The sequence below is a fragment of the Elaeis guineensis genome, chromosome 2, assembly GCF_000442705.2.
Source record: "Elaeis guineensis isolate ETL-2024a chromosome 2, EG11, whole genome shotgun sequence".
In the NCBI taxonomy this organism is placed as follows: domain Eukaryota; kingdom Viridiplantae; phylum Streptophyta; class Magnoliopsida; order Arecales; family Arecaceae; genus Elaeis; species Elaeis guineensis.
Window position 1 is genome coordinate 20,906,261 of NC_025994.2, and position 17,539 is coordinate 20,923,799.

Genomic DNA, 17,539 nt, shown 5'->3' on the forward strand with positions numbered 1-17,539 from the left:
CATTCCAAGTAGAAACTGCTGCCATCTTTTGCCGTCCGGTCGGAGTCTGTTCCACCCACGACGGTGACCGGGCCCACCTATCCTCCACGAGAAGAACCTAGACCGGTGACCCGAACCCGCGCACCCTCACGTGTCGGCTTTGCGCCCCGTTAGAAGGAGCAGCAGCACGCGTCCCCAGTCCTCCCCGAAGCCACGACGCGTCCACGTGGGCAAGGTCTATCAGTACCACCGCCTCAAGCCTTCCGATCTCCATCCGACGGATGTGGACGCTGGTGCATGCATCCCGACCCGGATCTAACATCCCTTGATTAGCTTTTATTTTCTTGAGGTTGCCGATTAGGTTTTCGTTCTCTCTCCACGTTCAAATCCGACCGAGGCCGTGGTGGAGGCCGGAGAAGCGCACGGCCGAGACGAGTCCCTCTGGCGTCTGAAGGAACCTCCGGCGTTCCCCGGAGACCCCGAGCCCTAGCTCTTCAGAGAAATCCCCATTTCCTCCCGTACTTCGTCGAGAAGCTGCCGGATCGCCGCGATATTTCTGCGGGCGGGGAAGGGAACGGAATTCGCTGCCTTTTGCCTCCAATCTGATGTATTTCCGCCATTTCTCGAGTAATTTCTTTGCCTCTGCTTGGCTTTTTTCTCGATCATTGTTTGGATTCGCGTTTCTATGTGTAATTCGGTCGTTTCATTAATTTGAGATCGGACTTTGCGTTATTTTATTAGATTCGCGTGGAAACCTGAGAAAGATTGAATCTTGGTTGGTAATTTGTCGTTGGAGAGGTCCAGTTCATCGAGGAACTAATTTAGTGCGGAAGTATTGATAAAAGTTGTGAACTTTTTGATGATAAGCAAGGTGGTGATGGACACGGACATGGTAGATCTCAATGAGAGATCAGGCAATGGAATTTTTTTGACGTTCACAATTAAACTTTCATAGCATAATCTTTCCGTGAAGTTGGAAGGTTGGGGCACGACTCGGTTGTATATATCAAAAATTCAAATTTGTAGGTTGTCTTACTAATTGTGTTGTTTGAGCGCCTATGTTGATTAAGTTGCCACTAAATCGGTATCATTTAACAAAGAAGAAGGCTCATTTGCCAGAGATTTGGGTGGCTGTTGAGGTCTTATAATCCTATTTATCTCTCATCGCATCATTTTCCACACGTTCTCGTGACCTCGTCCTTAAGTTTGCAAGAGTAAGTGCTTTACTTCCTTGCCATCCAGATCTTCCTTGTATTTCTTAATAATCATTCTTAACCTGTCAAAGTTGCTGTTGGCAGGTTAAGGAGCTATCACACACACACACACACACACACACAAAATTCTGTTTCCTTTTTGTTTAAAGCACTTCTGAACATTGAGACAGCAGTTCTGTGTCTTATATCTTATTGGTCTGTGCCCTTTGTTATAACAGTTGTAAGGGGTTTCTATTATATTTTTGGTGTCCAAATAGATGTGCTGCATGCCATATTCAGGACAACTTCATTTATATTGTTTCCTTGAAAACACATACGATAAAGTACTGAGAAAGTCTATTTGGTAGATGATGTTGAAGAAAATGCTCTTCAGATTTGTTTATGAAGAATTCATCAAGAGATTAGAGAGTTCTTGTGACCACAGGCTAGGTCAATTTAAACCCTTTAACTTTCTACCCTTGTTTTGGAAACTTCTTTTATATTCTGTACATGAAATGATGGCGGGTCTAAGGAAGCGAGGGATCTATGATGGTCTCTTTGTTATAGTCTAAGTACAGTGAATGAGGTGGAGATGTGCCTCTAGGCTGTTATGTGGTCGTGCATTAATACAAAGACAATCATAGGACTTGTTACACTGCTGAAATTGAGGTATTACATGCTGAGGAGGGCCCTTGCGGTAATTAAGGGTATTGCATCAACGAAACCTACCATTACTGTTTACTTATTTGTTTTTGTTGGTCCAATTTCCTCTTGGTGTTAAAGTAGCTACAACTGACCAAGGTTTTAAATCCCGTGAAACGGAGGTGTCTTGGTATCTTCATTGAATAGGCTGCCCTATTGTCCTGTCCTATCTTGATAACCGTCCTGTTCATGCATTTCAATAGATATCCTTCATCTTTCTCCTTTCTTTTTTCCTTTCTTTCCTTCTTTTTTTCGTTCCTTTTTTTTTTGTTTTCTTCCATTTTTCTTTCTTTCCTTTTCTCATTTTGTCATCCCTTTCTTTCTTTCTTTTTTCCTTTTCTTCTTCTTTCTTTTTCCTTTTCTTCCCTCTTTCATTTCTTTTTTTTCTCTCTTCTCTTCTTTTTTTCATTTTTCTTCTTCTTTCCTTTTGCTTTTTGCTCTATCTTTTTTCATCTTCCTTTCTTTCTCATCTTTTTTCTTTTTTGTATGGATGGATTTCGGAGTCTTGACCTCGTCTCGATCCTATTTTCTTACAGGAATAGGACGGGACAACTGGGGCACCCCCCATTCTGCTAGGACATAAACCCTTGGACAATAGACATAATAGATCATTAGCTCCTAGTAGAACTCTTAGTTTAGATTCAATCATCATTACTTGATTGCTTGTGAATTAAAAATATTAGGATTGAGTGAGTTCTTATTCTGTAGATTTCTCAACTCAACTATGTGGATCATTCAAGCCTAATACCAACTCCTGTATTCATAGATTATACCTAGATGGACTAATTTTCTTGGGTTCTTTTGTCTTTTTGTTTGACCAACTCTTCTGATCCATTTTGTTCTTATCAAGGATTTAGGTCCTAGTGGGATATCTTGCGGGACAGGGTACCATCTTTATGTCAGGACAGGGCCATGCAGCTAGCGTCCCAGTATTTCAATTGGGACGTCTTGGGACATTCTTTTTTCTAAGTATCGGGACGGGGTGAGATGGCACGTCCCTTTTCATGGAAAAACCGGAATGGCCTCGTCCCATGAGATTTAAAACCTTAGTTCTTACTACATCATTTTGCACCTATTTCAAGGCTTGAGACTGATACAGATAATAATCCATGTTATTTAAGTCCATGTTATCATTTGCTTTCAATTAAGGGCTTCCTTGGCTGGATAAGAAACTTTGATCTATTTTTGCAGTCCATCACAGCTTTTTTCCCATCAATGGCTTTAGTTGACATTTTAGAACTTTGGCTTGTATCCAGATCGTATCTGAGCTTGGAAAATCTTTTTTCCTAATTGTATTTGGGCTTCTTCTTCTTCTTCTTCTTCTTCTTCTTCAGTTTTATGATGCTTATAAGCTAGTAGTAGTGTTCATTTCCTTTTCCTCCGAGATGGTGAAAGAGGTCTCTATGAGGCTTGAGATTATCCATGTCTGATTCTCTTTCATTGTGGGCTATGAAATTTAATTTCCTTCGTTCAACCTGTTAGATTCAGGTAATCCTTTTTCTCAGTTTGATAGTTGTGTTCATTTTCTCTTCCTAAGAGATGGTCAAAGAGGTCTCCATAAGGCTTGAGATTATACGTATCTGATTCTCTTTCATTATGGATTATGGAAAATTGAATTTCTTTTCTGTGCAACCTGTCAGAATTGGAAAATCCTTTTTCTTACTTTAATAATTGTACATGATATAGTGCCCAGTGTCCTTAAAAGTCAACAATAGAACTGGAGCTAATTTAAGGAATGCTGCATTTAAAGAGCATGAAGCATCGCTCTTGAGCTGCTTGTTATGTTTGTCATGCTCATGAATAGCTTGCTAAGTTGAGAGTAAGATGTCCCAAGACTAACTGCCTTATGTACCAATGCCTTTCTTTTATCTTTGAATGCAATCATAAGTCACGCTAAATTGAATTTTTGCATTGAGGCATGCACCATGACAGTATTGGTTTTCTTTGTAATCATTTTCAGGAACAGCTTATTAAAAGAATGAAATGTCTCAACCCTGGGTAGATGATGCAAAGTTCTCAGCATTCACTTCATCATCTAGTTCACATCCTGCGTTTTCTCAATCTTCACTATATTCCAGCTTAAGTTGCAGGTAAAAGAATGTAACTGTTATGAATTTGTTTGATCTGTTCCTCTGTCTTGGATCCTTGGCTTATGGGGTGCCAGCTACTTTATACATACAGAGACAGTATAGCCGGTGTGGGTGTGGGTGGGTGGGTGTGTGTGTGGGTGTATGATTCTGTTTGTATGCTGCCTGGTTAATTGTATGACTGGTTACTATGACTTTGAAAAGTGAACTTCACGAAAGTCAATTGTAGTGAAATTTATCAATCTAGATGGTTCTAGATCTGGTATGGTCAGGTGGATGTTATTTATTTATATATTCACCAGTTTTCTGCTAAAGAGTAGCTCAACAGGTATTACAATTTGTGCTCAGCCAATCCATCACAGCCTTGGGCTAATGCCAAGCTGCCTGTGAGAGTCGAATCATACAGATCTACTGAGAAATGGCCACAAAGGCTATATCTCCAGCTAGGTCACTATCCCATGGGGCTAGCTAAAGAGTAACTTAACAGGTATTACAATTTGTGCTCAGACAATCCATCACAGCCTTGGGCTAATGCCAAGCTGCCTGTGAGAGTCAAATCACACAGCCCAACTGAGAAATGGCCACAAAGGCTATATCTCCAGGGCTACACCAAGACATTGGTGTCCCATGATTGCCACTGGCAAAAACAGATCCTGTTGAGTTGAGAGCCAATGCCATCTTGGATTTGCCATGAGATCTGCAACTAGCAATCGGTGGAGTTGGTGATGTGCAGTCATTCAACACAAAGCAGTTCAGAAATGTTAGAGTCAATACTATACCATGTTATCATCATGCTGAGAGTGGAAACATAAAAGTTGAGAAGGGCCTGGTTGTTCACTGTTTCGAACTACTACCTTGGATGGGCTCAAGGACTTGATGAGTGGGGCTTAGAAATGGGATGATTTGGCCAAGGGATTAGATTGCCCTCTCTCCATGCTGCTAAAAGTCCAAGACCATGAGGTGAGTCACCTAAGTTGGATTATCCAGGCCGAACAAGGCCCACAAATATGGACATAAAGCCATTCTACTTTCAAAAAATAAAATGATATGTGAGCTCTGGAATCTGTCTTCAGCACTTGGCTGGGGCTCTGATTAGGAATTCCCTGGTTCTTCTCAGATGTCCTCTTTCAGAGGGCACTTGGAATATGATATGTGCTGATGGATTGCTTTTCTTAGGTTATTTCAATTCAAATCAAGGTTTGCTGTACTGCCTCTACCATCCGGTATAGGGCATAGCTACCATATGGGTCCCATACTGGTATGCTGTCTTGTACCAGATTGGACATTCAGTACGCTGTCTTGTACCGCACCGATAATAGTATGCTGTTTCATACCATACTGAACCGTGTACCGATGTATTGGTACCGAGATGGCGAACCTTCGTGCAAATTAATATCATATACATTTCTAGATTATTCTTCTCTTTATTCATTGGCTCTAGTTCTGGAGCAGTCTTTGTTTCCTTATATTCAGTGATCTGATAGAAATTATACTATGAATTATTGCAGTTAGTTTAAAAATGTTGTAGAGGCTTTAGCTGTTATGAAGTGATTAAGGTTTTGGATTTAGATGGGATATTAATGAAAGTTTAGTTTAATTGTTCAGTCTTATCTATCTGAAGTCATAAACACTACTATATAGATGGTAGATGGAAGGATTCACTGATTTGAATCTATAAGAACAAAGGCAGAAAATTTTTCACCATGTGGGTGAGACTTTTTTTTTATAAAATGAGAAGAGGTGGTGGGAAGAAGAAGCATGTCATGCATCATCTGAATGAGGCTGAAGCATGTTCTCTCTCTCTACACACGCTCATGCATGACGATGGTGGATGAATACCTGACCTGCCTGCGATGACATATTGTGAATTGTATTGAATAAGCATGTGGTGAGGAAAGAAGCTCTGGAAAGTTTGCAATTGTGGAATTAAGTCTTTGGAGTCTAGAGGAAATGTGTGGAAATTTTGAAGTTTCAAACTGGATTTATCAATGACGTGGGTTGTTGCATCCTAAAATGTCCATGTTGAATCCCTTTTTTTTGAATTTTTCTAATATGGGTGTTAGATCACTCTGAATTGCTGTAAACTTGTTATTCATTTGCTCTTTATCAGATGCAATGCCATCTCATTAAAAAAGGTTGTATTTTATGCCCGGACATATGATTTTTTTGTACTTTTCTTTGATTTTCGATGGTTTGACAATGTGGATCGGGTTGTTTGCCCACTGCACAATAACCTACTAATATTTGGACGATATATGTATTTATGTTCTGTTTATCATTCACTTATTGATTTTTGGTTTTACATTTTTCCCCTCCTAGTTATAGAAATGTTTATCGGTTGTTAGCATTGAGGGAGATCTCTCCTCGAGCAAAATGCTACTCGAAAAGGCTGTGGGGTGAAGCTACAAAGGGGAGAGCCGATTGCCTTGAGCTAAGATGTGAAACCATCGATGCACGACGTGCTCTTATTTCTTGGTAAAGCACCATTATACTGGGTATACTAGTAATAGATGATTTCAAATTTTTTCTGTAAACGTTAGCTAATTACAAGTGATATCACTTTTTCAACTGCAGTGTAGACTTGTTAATCTGTTTGTTGTTTCGGTAATTTCTCCTCCCTTAAGCAGAATGGCAAGGGCTGATTGTGTCATGTATTGCTTTTGCAGGGTTGAAGCAGAGTCGTTGCGTCACCTGTCAGCCAAGTATTGTCCTCTTTTGCCACCGCCGAGGTCCACAATTGCAGCAGCATTTAGTTCTGATGGAAAAACTCTTGCTTCCACACAGTAAGTGGATGCTGCTGCTTTAGCTCTGTATTGTAGTCAATAATTCTACTGACTCAATTTGTTTCAGTGGTGACCACACTGTTAAGATAATTGACTGCCACACTGGAAACTGTTTGAAGGTGTTGACTGGTCATCGACGAACACCTTGGGTGGTATGTTTAGTCTTTGTTCTTCTCCCTTGGTTTATTTGCTGTAATATATTGACAAATTAAATTGTTCTACGAAGGGAACCTTATCCAGCTCTTGCCATATGCTTGGATGAAAAGATAGTTGCCATGAGTGCGACTATAATTTATTAGTTGAGTTGCAGCAAAAATGTTGCTAGAGATATGAAATTCACTGTTATTATGAAAGTTAGTATGCTGAGTTCCATGGTTGCTTGCAGGCACTTTCTTTATGAATTTTCAAATTTGCATGTGAATCTGGAATGAATCTTATTTGACTGTCATATTCCATAATCTCCTATTAGGTAAATTTTTGTTACACTATTTTATCCTATGAATTATCCATCTGTGCCTTCTTAGTTACAATAAAATTACTCCATTTAAAGTAAAATTATGACACTTTTACATATAGAAGAGGCCAGAGGGTGGCTGTCATACTAGTTTCATATATTGCTTGTTTTTTTTTTATCAATGCTTCCTGGACATAGCAACTATTGACACTCTATTTTCAGCTGTTATTGTGGGTATTTTGGTTTTATATGTCCTTCCCAAGCGTATGTCTTTGGTTTTTTTGTCATCATCTGACGTTGCATAATGTCTTTCCATGGCATATGATAGACTTGAATAGCACTATTATCTGTTGGCTGGTTTTCATTTACAAATTTGAATCTTTGTTTTACAAACGGGTTCAATAAGCTAAACTCTTTTTCCCATCATCATAGTCATTACTTATGATGATTCTTAATGTTCATTCCTTTTTCTTTTGTGTTTCAGAAAGTTACATAGTAGTTATGGGTCTTTTCTATTGTCATTATCTTTAGAACTATATATATATATATATATATATATATATATATTTAATCTAATTGATCATCTGCAGGTTAGGTACCATCCACTGTATTCAGAAATACTTGCAAGTGGTAGCTTGGATCATGAAGTTCGTATCTGGGATGCTCATACCGCAGATTGTATTGGGTCACGCGATTTCTGTAATATCTCTTGCGAAATTTCTTCTGGGATATAACAAGTTGAAGCAATAGGATTTTTATTGTTTTTATACTTTAATAATATAGTCTATTACTATCAACATCACTTAGGAGCATTAAACATATGACCCCCTGCCTCTTTTCACAGATCGGCCAATTGCCTCATTGCTTTTCATGCCCAAGGAGAGCTTCTTGCTGTAGCATCAGGTCACAAGGTGAGTTATTCTTGACCTTGGAAGTATATAATAGAGATTCATCTTGCTTAAACTTTATCTTCCCCATTCATCTTGCTCAAACTTTGTCTTCGCACTTTAGTTTTGGTTTTGCTGCTGTCAGGAGACTTAAATCTCTCAGGTTTAAACTCTAAAATATAATGATCTCTCAGCTATACATATGGAACTACAACAAGAGAGGAGAAGCTTCTTCCCCAGTGATTGTGCTGAGGACTCGGCGTTCTTTGAGGGCCGTGCATTTTCATCCCCATGCAGCACCATTTCTATTGACAGCTGAGGTGGAATTTTTTATAGCTTCATATTCGCATTATTGTTTGCTTACTTTTACAATGTCATCAATCCAAGCTGCTTGGCTTGCAGGTTAATGATCTTGATTCGCCAGACTCACCACTGACACTTGCAACTTCTTCCGGCTATTTGCACTATCCTCCTCCAGCTGTCTTTTTTGCAAACATTAATTCAAGTCTGCATCCACATCTGGAGGCTCAGGTGCCTCTCATTACCTTCTTCATATTTGTTATGGCCAACATTTGTAATGGATAATGGAAGAATGCCTTTGCAACAGGGTCCTAGGGTTAGTAGCTCCGGTAATGGGCAGCAAAGACAGAGAAATGTTGATATAGGAAACCAAGATGAGAACTTGGCGACCCCGATGGATATATCTCTGGGAGAGATTTCTAGCACAAATATTATGACAGAAGATGCAGTTGCTGATTCTATGCTGACCAGAATGGAAACAGTAACATATGATTCTTTTATGGGAAGTGCAGAAAACACTGAAGGGCAGCCTACTGTTGGATTTCAGCAAAGAAGTTCTACTGGTATGGTGGAGAGTTTGAATGCTTTGAACACCAGGCCATCAACTACTTTCCATTGCAATGGGATGGCTATAAGAATACCTGTGAGGCAATCAAGGCCAGGTGTAGAGAGCACTTCTGCTTTCAATCCTTCAATCTCTTCAGGCAGTACCGGCCTTCAAATGTTATTAAGAAGTGTAGATGGTGGACAACTTCATCAATTTATTCCTTTCAGTGATGCAGTATGCTGGGAGCTGCCTTTTTTACAGGGCTGGTTAATGGGTCAAACTCATGCAGGCCTGCATACAGCAATTCCTGTCAATAGTGCACTCCAAGGAAATTCATCTGTAGTTCGCGGAACAGGAACTGACTTCTTGACACCTGAATTAGTGTATACCCGTAATGTGGAAGCTCTAGTGGCTTCTTCTTCAATGCCAACCACTAATGGCCATGCTAGGGTAACCGGACGATCTGGTTCTCGGCATCGGTCACGCTCCCGTTTGATGGCTTCTACAGCTGTTGGAGAAGGTGCCTTATTTCTTAATGCCCAAAATGATGAAGCTGAGCCTCATCCTGGTCCTAGCGGTATTGAATCTGAAATTCCTACATCGTTGGCTGCAGCAGCTGCTGCTGAACTACCTTGTACGGTGAAGCTAAGAATATGGCCACATGATATACAAGATCCATGTGCCACTTTAGAGCCAGAGGCATGCCGTTTAACCATACCACATGCTGTCCTTTGCAGGTGAAGTTCCTATCTGTGATAACTAAGTCATAATTTTCCTGTTTTTCTTTTGTTATCTCCTTTTTAGCTTCTTCTTATTGAAGTCGCATGAGTACCATGTTGGAATTATTGATCTACTCTCTCTTATGAGTGTGCTTATTCTCGGTCATCATAATTCATCTATTCTGCTTAGAAATTATAATTTGTCATAACAGTTTATAAGGTTTTACTGTGATAATCTCAAAATACAAGTTCCTTTTATTTCTATTATGGTCTGTCCAACTCAATTTTATGACATGAATGTTGCTTCTGCTTATATGTGCATGTTACAACAGTATGGCCTTTGATAGGAATGAACTATAACCGTGAATTTATATAGCTGCACAGATTAGCTTTAGACTTCTTGTTGCTGATTTTGGTCATAGATTACATTCTATTTGAATAACTAGCTGCATTTAATAATGACAGTGAAATGGGTGCCCATTTTTCTCCTTGTGGCCGATTTTTGGTTGCTTGTGTTGCATGCTTACTGCCCCATGTTGAAGGTGATCCGGGGGTTCAGTCACAGATGCAACATGATAATACAGGGGCAGCAACATCCCCAACACGCCATCCAATTTCAGCTCACCAAGTTATGTATGAGCTTCGCATCTATTCTCTTGAAGAGGCAACGTAAGAGTGAAGCCTGTTGCTTTTTGGTATTTATGTTTTGTAACCACTTTTTCCCCGAAAAATGTTTTATATATGTATCATGGTTTGATTTTCTGTTTTGCTGCAGCTTCGGCATGGTGCTAGCTTCAAGAGCAATCAGAGCGGCTCATTGCTTGACTTCTATTCAGGTTAGGGGCGGTTGAAATCAAGTTTGTGTATACTTGTCTCTTCCCTTGAGTATTTATTTCAAGATAAAATAGCCATAGCTTTCTATGGGGGCTTATTGGATACATGTCAATGAATAAAGCCACACTAATAGGAGTATATTTTGTTGTCAAATATCCTGAGATATATTTCCTGCCTTATCTTGGGTGACACCTACATATGATGCTCTTAAAAGCAGCTTGACCACACCAGAAAAGTTCAGAAAATTAGCCCAAAAATTTAATTTAAGTGTGGTCAACTGGGGAGGGCAATAAGATATACAGTATATATTAAGAGTATAAAAAAAATAGATATGCTTAAAGTAAATTACCAAATGCATATATTCTTTCAATGCAATGCCTTTTAGATTTGAAGAATATAATCCCACATGATTGGTTTAATAGAGAACCGAGGTGTTTCAAGGACCGGAGACATTATGTTTCGCTGTCTTTGACCTCCAAGATGACCTGAAAGAGAAGTATAGAAATCATATCAAGGTTTGCCATACCGTGCCGAATCGGCCGGTACATCCCATCTCGTACGGACGGCGGGAACCGGCACGATTCGACCGGTAAAATCGGTACACCGGCAGTACCGAAGAATAAAGAACGGAAAGTGAGAAAGAGAGAGAGGGGAGGGAAGGGAGGGAGGTGGGAGCCATCGGAGGCCGATCGAGGGAGGTGGGAGCCGTCGGAGGCTGGCGGTGGCCGGCTACAGTCGTCGGAGGGCTTCCGAGCCCGTATCGCCTGATAGGGCTTTCAAGAGAGCAAACAAGAGAGAGAGAGCGCTCGGAGGGGGGGCGGAGAACTACCAGACAGACGGTGCCTCCGTTGCGAGGCTTCCGGTGGCCGGCGAGCCGATGCCGACGGCCTGAGGGCGGTCGAGCGGGCGGAGCGCGAAGCCCCTTCGCGGCTCCGCCCTCTTCTTTTTCGAAACAGACGACATCTGTTTTGATTTTTTCTTTTTTTTTGTTTTAAACTTATGAAGTCGGCAACTGGGTTGCTGACTTAAGAATTTTTTTTTAAAAAAAACAAAAATCGTGAAGCCAGCAAATTGTTTGCCGACTTCACTTAAAACCATGTTTTTAAAAAAATTTGCGAAACAGGGACGATGCCCCTGTTTCACGCCTGCGGCGCCGCGCGCGTAGACGGCGCCTCCGACGGCCACGGCGGCCAGTCGGAGGCCGTCCGGTGGCCCCGCCGGCTCCTTCCCCTCCCTTTTTTTTTCTTCCTCTTTCTCTCTCTTATTTCTCTCAATTTCTCTCTTTTTTCTTCCGGTTCGGATCGTCGGTTTGGTACGGTATGAAACCATACTGAACCGTACCGCGGCCGGCGAAACGGCTGCGGTACCGGTTCAGCAAATCTTGAACCATATAGTGTCAATCCTTTAGGCTTAGGTGTTGCATATCTATGTTCTTTATTTTTTTTTTGTGTGTTAAATATGGATAAATATTCACTGTCCACTCCTTAAATTTCCTCCATCCAAATCTCTTGATATAATACATTTTGTGGTATCACAAGTAAAACATTTGTATTAATGGAAAAGTCTGGCGTTGCAGTTATTAGTGTATATTTCTTTGATGTAGATGAACTTGCTGAAAGATCAAGTTATTACAGATCACCACTACTGCCACTTGTCCCTGTTGTTTTCACTCAACTCAGTTGATGTAATCAATTCTCTGTGGTATTGTATGTGGAAGAGGAAGAACTTGTGTCATGCTCCTGTCCTAGACTCATAGCCACAAATATAAGATGTCTCCCTGTTTTGAAGGTAGTAATATGTTATGAAGTATCTAAACCATGCATACATAGATGTTCCCAGTGTGTGTGTCTATGATGATTAAGGGCAGAACTAAACAGAAAAGGAATATTATAATTTTTATCCACAAATCACCAATGTTGGACTTGGGCAGAAGAGCCATGACATGACATCCAACCCTCCATTTCACATCATTACAATGCACTTCAATAAACTGGAAAGGAGAGCAGGATGGATTTTGGAGGAAAGGACTTCTAGTAAGGAAAGAGAGCAAGTCAATTAACAGGTCCGATCCCACCTCAATCAATCAGAAATGGACTAGTATATGCCTTTTTGGTGAAAGGAAGATTATCAATGGTGCAATGGACCTGTAAATGTAGTAGGGGAAAGGAAGACAACAAACAGAGAAGGAAGGTTGTAATCCCTCAACCAGTGCAGGATCCTTGCGACTTTCTTTATATTGGCTGGCAATCTAGTTATTGGATTCTAATGACACCTCAACTAGACAGTTTATTAGCTTTCTATGATGCTGCATCTAATGGCAGTCATCTGTTATAAGACAGGCCAAGCAGTTGTTATTGATGTTGAAAGCCTTCAGGATGAGTCGTAAAAGATATTCCAAGCCTTCATTCATGAAACTTGGGAAGCAGTGTTGTGTAGGTGATAATGCAATGGTTCATTGTTGGGCAAAAATGAACTTAAACACATGATTATACTATGTTATTGGTTTCACACATAGAATTAAAAGTTTGTGACATGGGGCATTAGTACCTTTTTACATTGTTCTCATTACGAATGTTTGTATTGGTTTGCACAATAAAATTTATCTCACTGATTAATGTTTTCCTATGCAGTTTTCTCCTACATCGGAACACATATTATTAGCTTATGGTCGTCGCCATAGTTCGCTTCTAAGGAGCATTGTTGTTGATGGGGAGACTGCAATACCTATATACACAATATTGGAGGTAGATATGATTCAGTTACCAGTATTTTGGTTTTGCACTATCCATTCCTTTGCAAATAATAATACAAGATTCTCCTATGATGTGAATTCTTTTATATATTTGTAATTGTTGCATAATTTTCTCTTTTGTGAAGCTACTTATACAGATTTTTTTTTTTTTTTTTTCATGAAAGCCATACCAAATTCATGTATACTTTTGGCATTCCCATGTTACACTGTTTTTGAATATTTAATTCCAGGTTTATAGAGTTTCAGATATGGAGCTTGTAAAAGTTCTTCCTAGTGCAGAAGATGAGGTCAATGTTGCATGCTTTCATCCTTCAGTTGGAGGAGGTCTTGTTTATGGGACTAAGGTGATGGCTTAAAAATTTGATTATCATTTTTTCAGAAACTTTAGCTTCCAATATGAACTGTGACAATTTCATGGTCAAGCACAGGAAGGCAAGCTCAGGATTCTTCAGTATGATGGCCCACATGACACAAGTTGCACAGGACCAAATTTCTTTCTTGAGGAGAATATGCTTGAGGTAATAATTTTAGGTTCACTGCTATTTCGTTTATCCATGCTTGGAATCTTTACCTTGATTCTCTTTATTATTTCCCTCTTATCATGATCTTCATTGAAGCCACCCCCCCAAACCCCCCCCTCCAACTTCCTCCCTGTGCATCTCCATGCATGCATCCGTGGAACCCTATTTACAAAATTTGGTACTGCTTCATTAGTGCTTTCCAAATTGAATGGTATGTTAGTTTTGATCCATGTAAAACCTGATTTAACTTTTTTCAAGCTTATTTGTCCGGATTGTGGAACTTGTCAGTCTTATTTAATGATTGTTAGTAGTGTGCACGGGAATGTTTATAAATGATCCTTGGACAAATCTAGCAGATTCTGGACCTTCTTGGTGGTTATAGAGGTCTCCTGATGGCTTGTAATTTGGGAATGTAGGATTTATCATGAATGACTGTAGAAACCACATTTTGCTTTTTAAAGTTCATGGAGTTGGTTCTCATAAAACATGCTTTTGAATAATCTCAGATTCTGCAGTATCAAACTTAAACATCATAGCAGGAGCTTACGTGAACCAGCGGAGCAATATTACCTAGACATTTCCCATTTCTTCTTTATTAAGGATTTACAATGCCCTTCTTGGCTGCTGTTATACAAGGATATGCAACAATATCAAAAAGAGAGGCATGAAGGTGAAAGCAGCTAGTTGTTGAATGAAGGCTTTGGTATGCTAAGATAAAGATCTAGCTGCAAATGTGGGCAGAAATCATTCAATTAATGAAGAATTGACAGAGAGTAAGCTCAATAATAGTTAAAAAAAGAACACCGTGTACCTACACATATTTTACATTGACTGCTGAGGAGGGTCATATTTACCTTTCTGTTAAAACTAGATAGTAGTTCCCTGAAGAAGTACTGGGATTATTGGTCCTCAACCATTTACTGATTGTACTTCTGTCATTGTCTCAGGAAGACAATAATGGGATCAATACTAATAATCACAGATTTTGTATCCTATTGCAATTTAACTCCGTGGGCTTGAGGAAGAGGTATTAAGAGGTATAGAGAGAGGTAGATTAGAAGTCAAACCCAACTAGATGAAATATTTGAGTTTAGGCAGGTTCATACATATCCATGTATTAGTTGACACTGCTTGACCTATATCAGCTTGTGTCTAGAAATTTATTGCACGCTGTTGTGCAGGCGAAGATGGATCAATATGCACCAATAAGGGCTATTCTACTCTTTTTTCATCTTGTGAACTATCACCACATATTGTACATCATTGCATGGTACAAATCTATATTTGGTCTCTAAGCACTAGGTTTTTTTCCAAAAGTATAATACTTTGTCTTATAAATGTTCAGAAGGATGGGTAACAATTTAGCAGTTTCAGGCTTAGTAGCATTGTTGTTGCCTTGTTGGTATTATCTCTGATTTCTAATGTGTACCTATTATTGTAGAACACTTTGTTCTAGGTGTATGCCTAATGGCATATAGAATGCGCTAGGTATTCAACACATATATATTTCTTTGTATTCTAGCCCTTTGGTCACAAGGTGTTTGGTGAGAACCTTGCCTTGAGGCGAGGTAAGGTGCGCCTATCTATACTAAGTCTTCTCAGACAATGATATAGAATTATTATGAACAAATGTCGCAAATAAGATAATTCACAATTTTGCAAGCAGTGGGACTGCATCATTTTATTTTCTTTCCTGTTTATGATGCTTTGTTGGCTTATTACCTTAAGACTCTAAATAGTTTTCCTCAACCATATAAGATATTTTTGTGCTATTGCCCAAAACTAAGTAGATGCAGTGCTTTATTCCATTTGTTGATTTTGTTTTACCTATCATGAGGTTACATTTGCGGATCCTAGAAAATTGTTTCCAATGGTGATAGCGGTTTAAAACCAATTGCAGCTATGTTGGGAACAGTCAATTTATTTTAACAATGATAAGATATAATATATTTTTTGCATTTCTTGTGTGGCAGATCCAGAAGTATGCCTTAGAATGTTGAAAAATAGAGATCGCTATTAATCCAAGAGTCATTGCTCATTTTGCTTGGTACTGCTGCTTACTCCTTGCTGCTTGTATGTTACCTTGTCATGTTCTCTATATTTGATAAGCGTGTCCACTTCCCAATTAAATGTTACTAATATCGAGGTATCCTTTCCCATTACCCACAGAGAATTTTTAAAATATGCCAACTTTTTTGCATGAACGTTTCTGATTGATTTTTATCACTTCTTTTTTTATGAATACCTTTTATTAGCGGTGATTTCGAATCATTTGTAAGTTAATTGAGACCTAAGTGTATGTGTTGGATGAATAATTGGTCATTCTAGCCAACTCTTATAATACGGTCACTATTCGTGAACCAACCTTCACAGTATCAGTAAGTGTTGGCTAAGTTTTGAGTTTTCCCCCACCCTTTCTATTGCGCTAATTTAATGAGAGATTTTATGCAAGTCGTTGGTGATTACTTTGTTGAAGAAAAACTTGGTGCATGTGCAGGCTGATAACCTTTGTACAGAAGTACCTCCAAGAGATACAGTGTAGTAGTTGTCTTGACTCTTCCTCAACTAACTCAAGGCAGATCGTGCACCGGGAGTTTGTTCAAGTGGATGTGGAATTTGGTAAGCATACGTGACATTGTAAATGTAAGAATGAATGTTATTTATAAAGATAAGAAGCACTGAAAATGCTGTACCATCATTAAAGCCTGATCCATATCAAAGATTCCTTGGTTGTTATGTGGTATTTGAATTTGTAAGGTTACAAAACCAGCAGAAAGTTTCTGACATGTACTTTGGGGGAGAGGTGGGTAGCATAAGACTAATGAACTGGGAGTGTGCAATGCTTATCTGCCTTATCAGTTCATTTACAAGGGAAGTATACATGAGAATTAATATACAAAAAGTCCTTGTAGATGCAGATACAATATGTATTAGGCTTAGTGATGTGCGGTAAAATACGCTGTACTGGAGCTTTTATATCTCAGATTTATTCAGGTTGATGCATGCTTTGGAGCTGTATTGCACTTAGCTAGTTGAACCTCCAATGAGAGAGGAAGGCATTCCTCTTTTTTGCACTAAAAAAGATGGATAGCATTCCCCACGCAAACTTGCAGTTGGAAGATCCAATGAATATCTTGTGATGTGATTTTGTGTTGTGCTGCTACATTTACCCTGTTGGTCATTTTAGTTGTAGTTGCAAGTTATAGTCATGCTTTAAATTAATGTGTAATGCAGCATTCTCTGTTCTGACAACTACAAGTTCATCTTATTGCCAAAGGGTGCATGCTTTTGTTGATTTGAAGCGTGAGATGAGATTCTTTTTTCCAAAAAAAGGATATACTGCTGGCATTTTCCCTTAACCATTATATCGGAGTGTATTGCATTGTTCGAACTAGAATTTTATTGTGTCGCTATAAATATGGTATTTTCTCCCATCTCCATTACTTGTGACCAGGCAAGTTCTAAGTTTGTACCGTTGGTGCATATTCTTTTGAATTCGATGAATGCTCATTGGTAGTTTTAACTTTCCAAAGTTATTAACAGATTCAAATTTCACTTTTTGCTGGCTCAGGAACGTGCTTTCCTTGCTGAATGTTCATCATACTTGGTTGGGGACGGCTCATCGATGTAGAGTTTCCGGTGTATAAAAATTTCTTTAATTTGTAATCTCAAACTTCGCAAGCCTTTTTTTTTTTTCTGCTCCAAGTCAAATGCACAACGTGCACACTGGACCCGAGTTGGTTTCCTGTTCATGTTGAGCAGATGTCATGTTGGTTCATTG

General features: G+C 39.3%; 1 protein-coding gene across 1 annotated transcript; it reads left to right on the plus strand.

The window, feature by feature from the left end:
• Positions 1-381: 381 nt before the first annotated feature.
• On the plus strand, positions 382-17,471 carry LOC105037476 (uncharacterized). Its single transcript, XM_073251678.1, is given in 18 exon segments — positions 382-606; positions 3,835-3,964; positions 6,281-6,436; positions 6,628-6,744; positions 6,812-6,896; positions 7,789-7,897; positions 8,043-8,054; positions 8,057-8,109; positions 8,280-8,405; positions 8,488-8,616; positions 8,693-9,669; positions 10,117-10,320; positions 10,427-10,487; positions 13,116-13,229; positions 13,468-13,581; positions 13,666-13,755; positions 16,256-16,377; positions 17,330-17,471. Coding segments are annotated over 16 exon segments (2,499 nt in total). The 5' UTR covers positions 382-606; positions 3,835-3,857; the 3' UTR covers positions 16,301-16,377; positions 17,330-17,471.
• Positions 17,472-17,539: the final 68 nt, after the last annotated feature.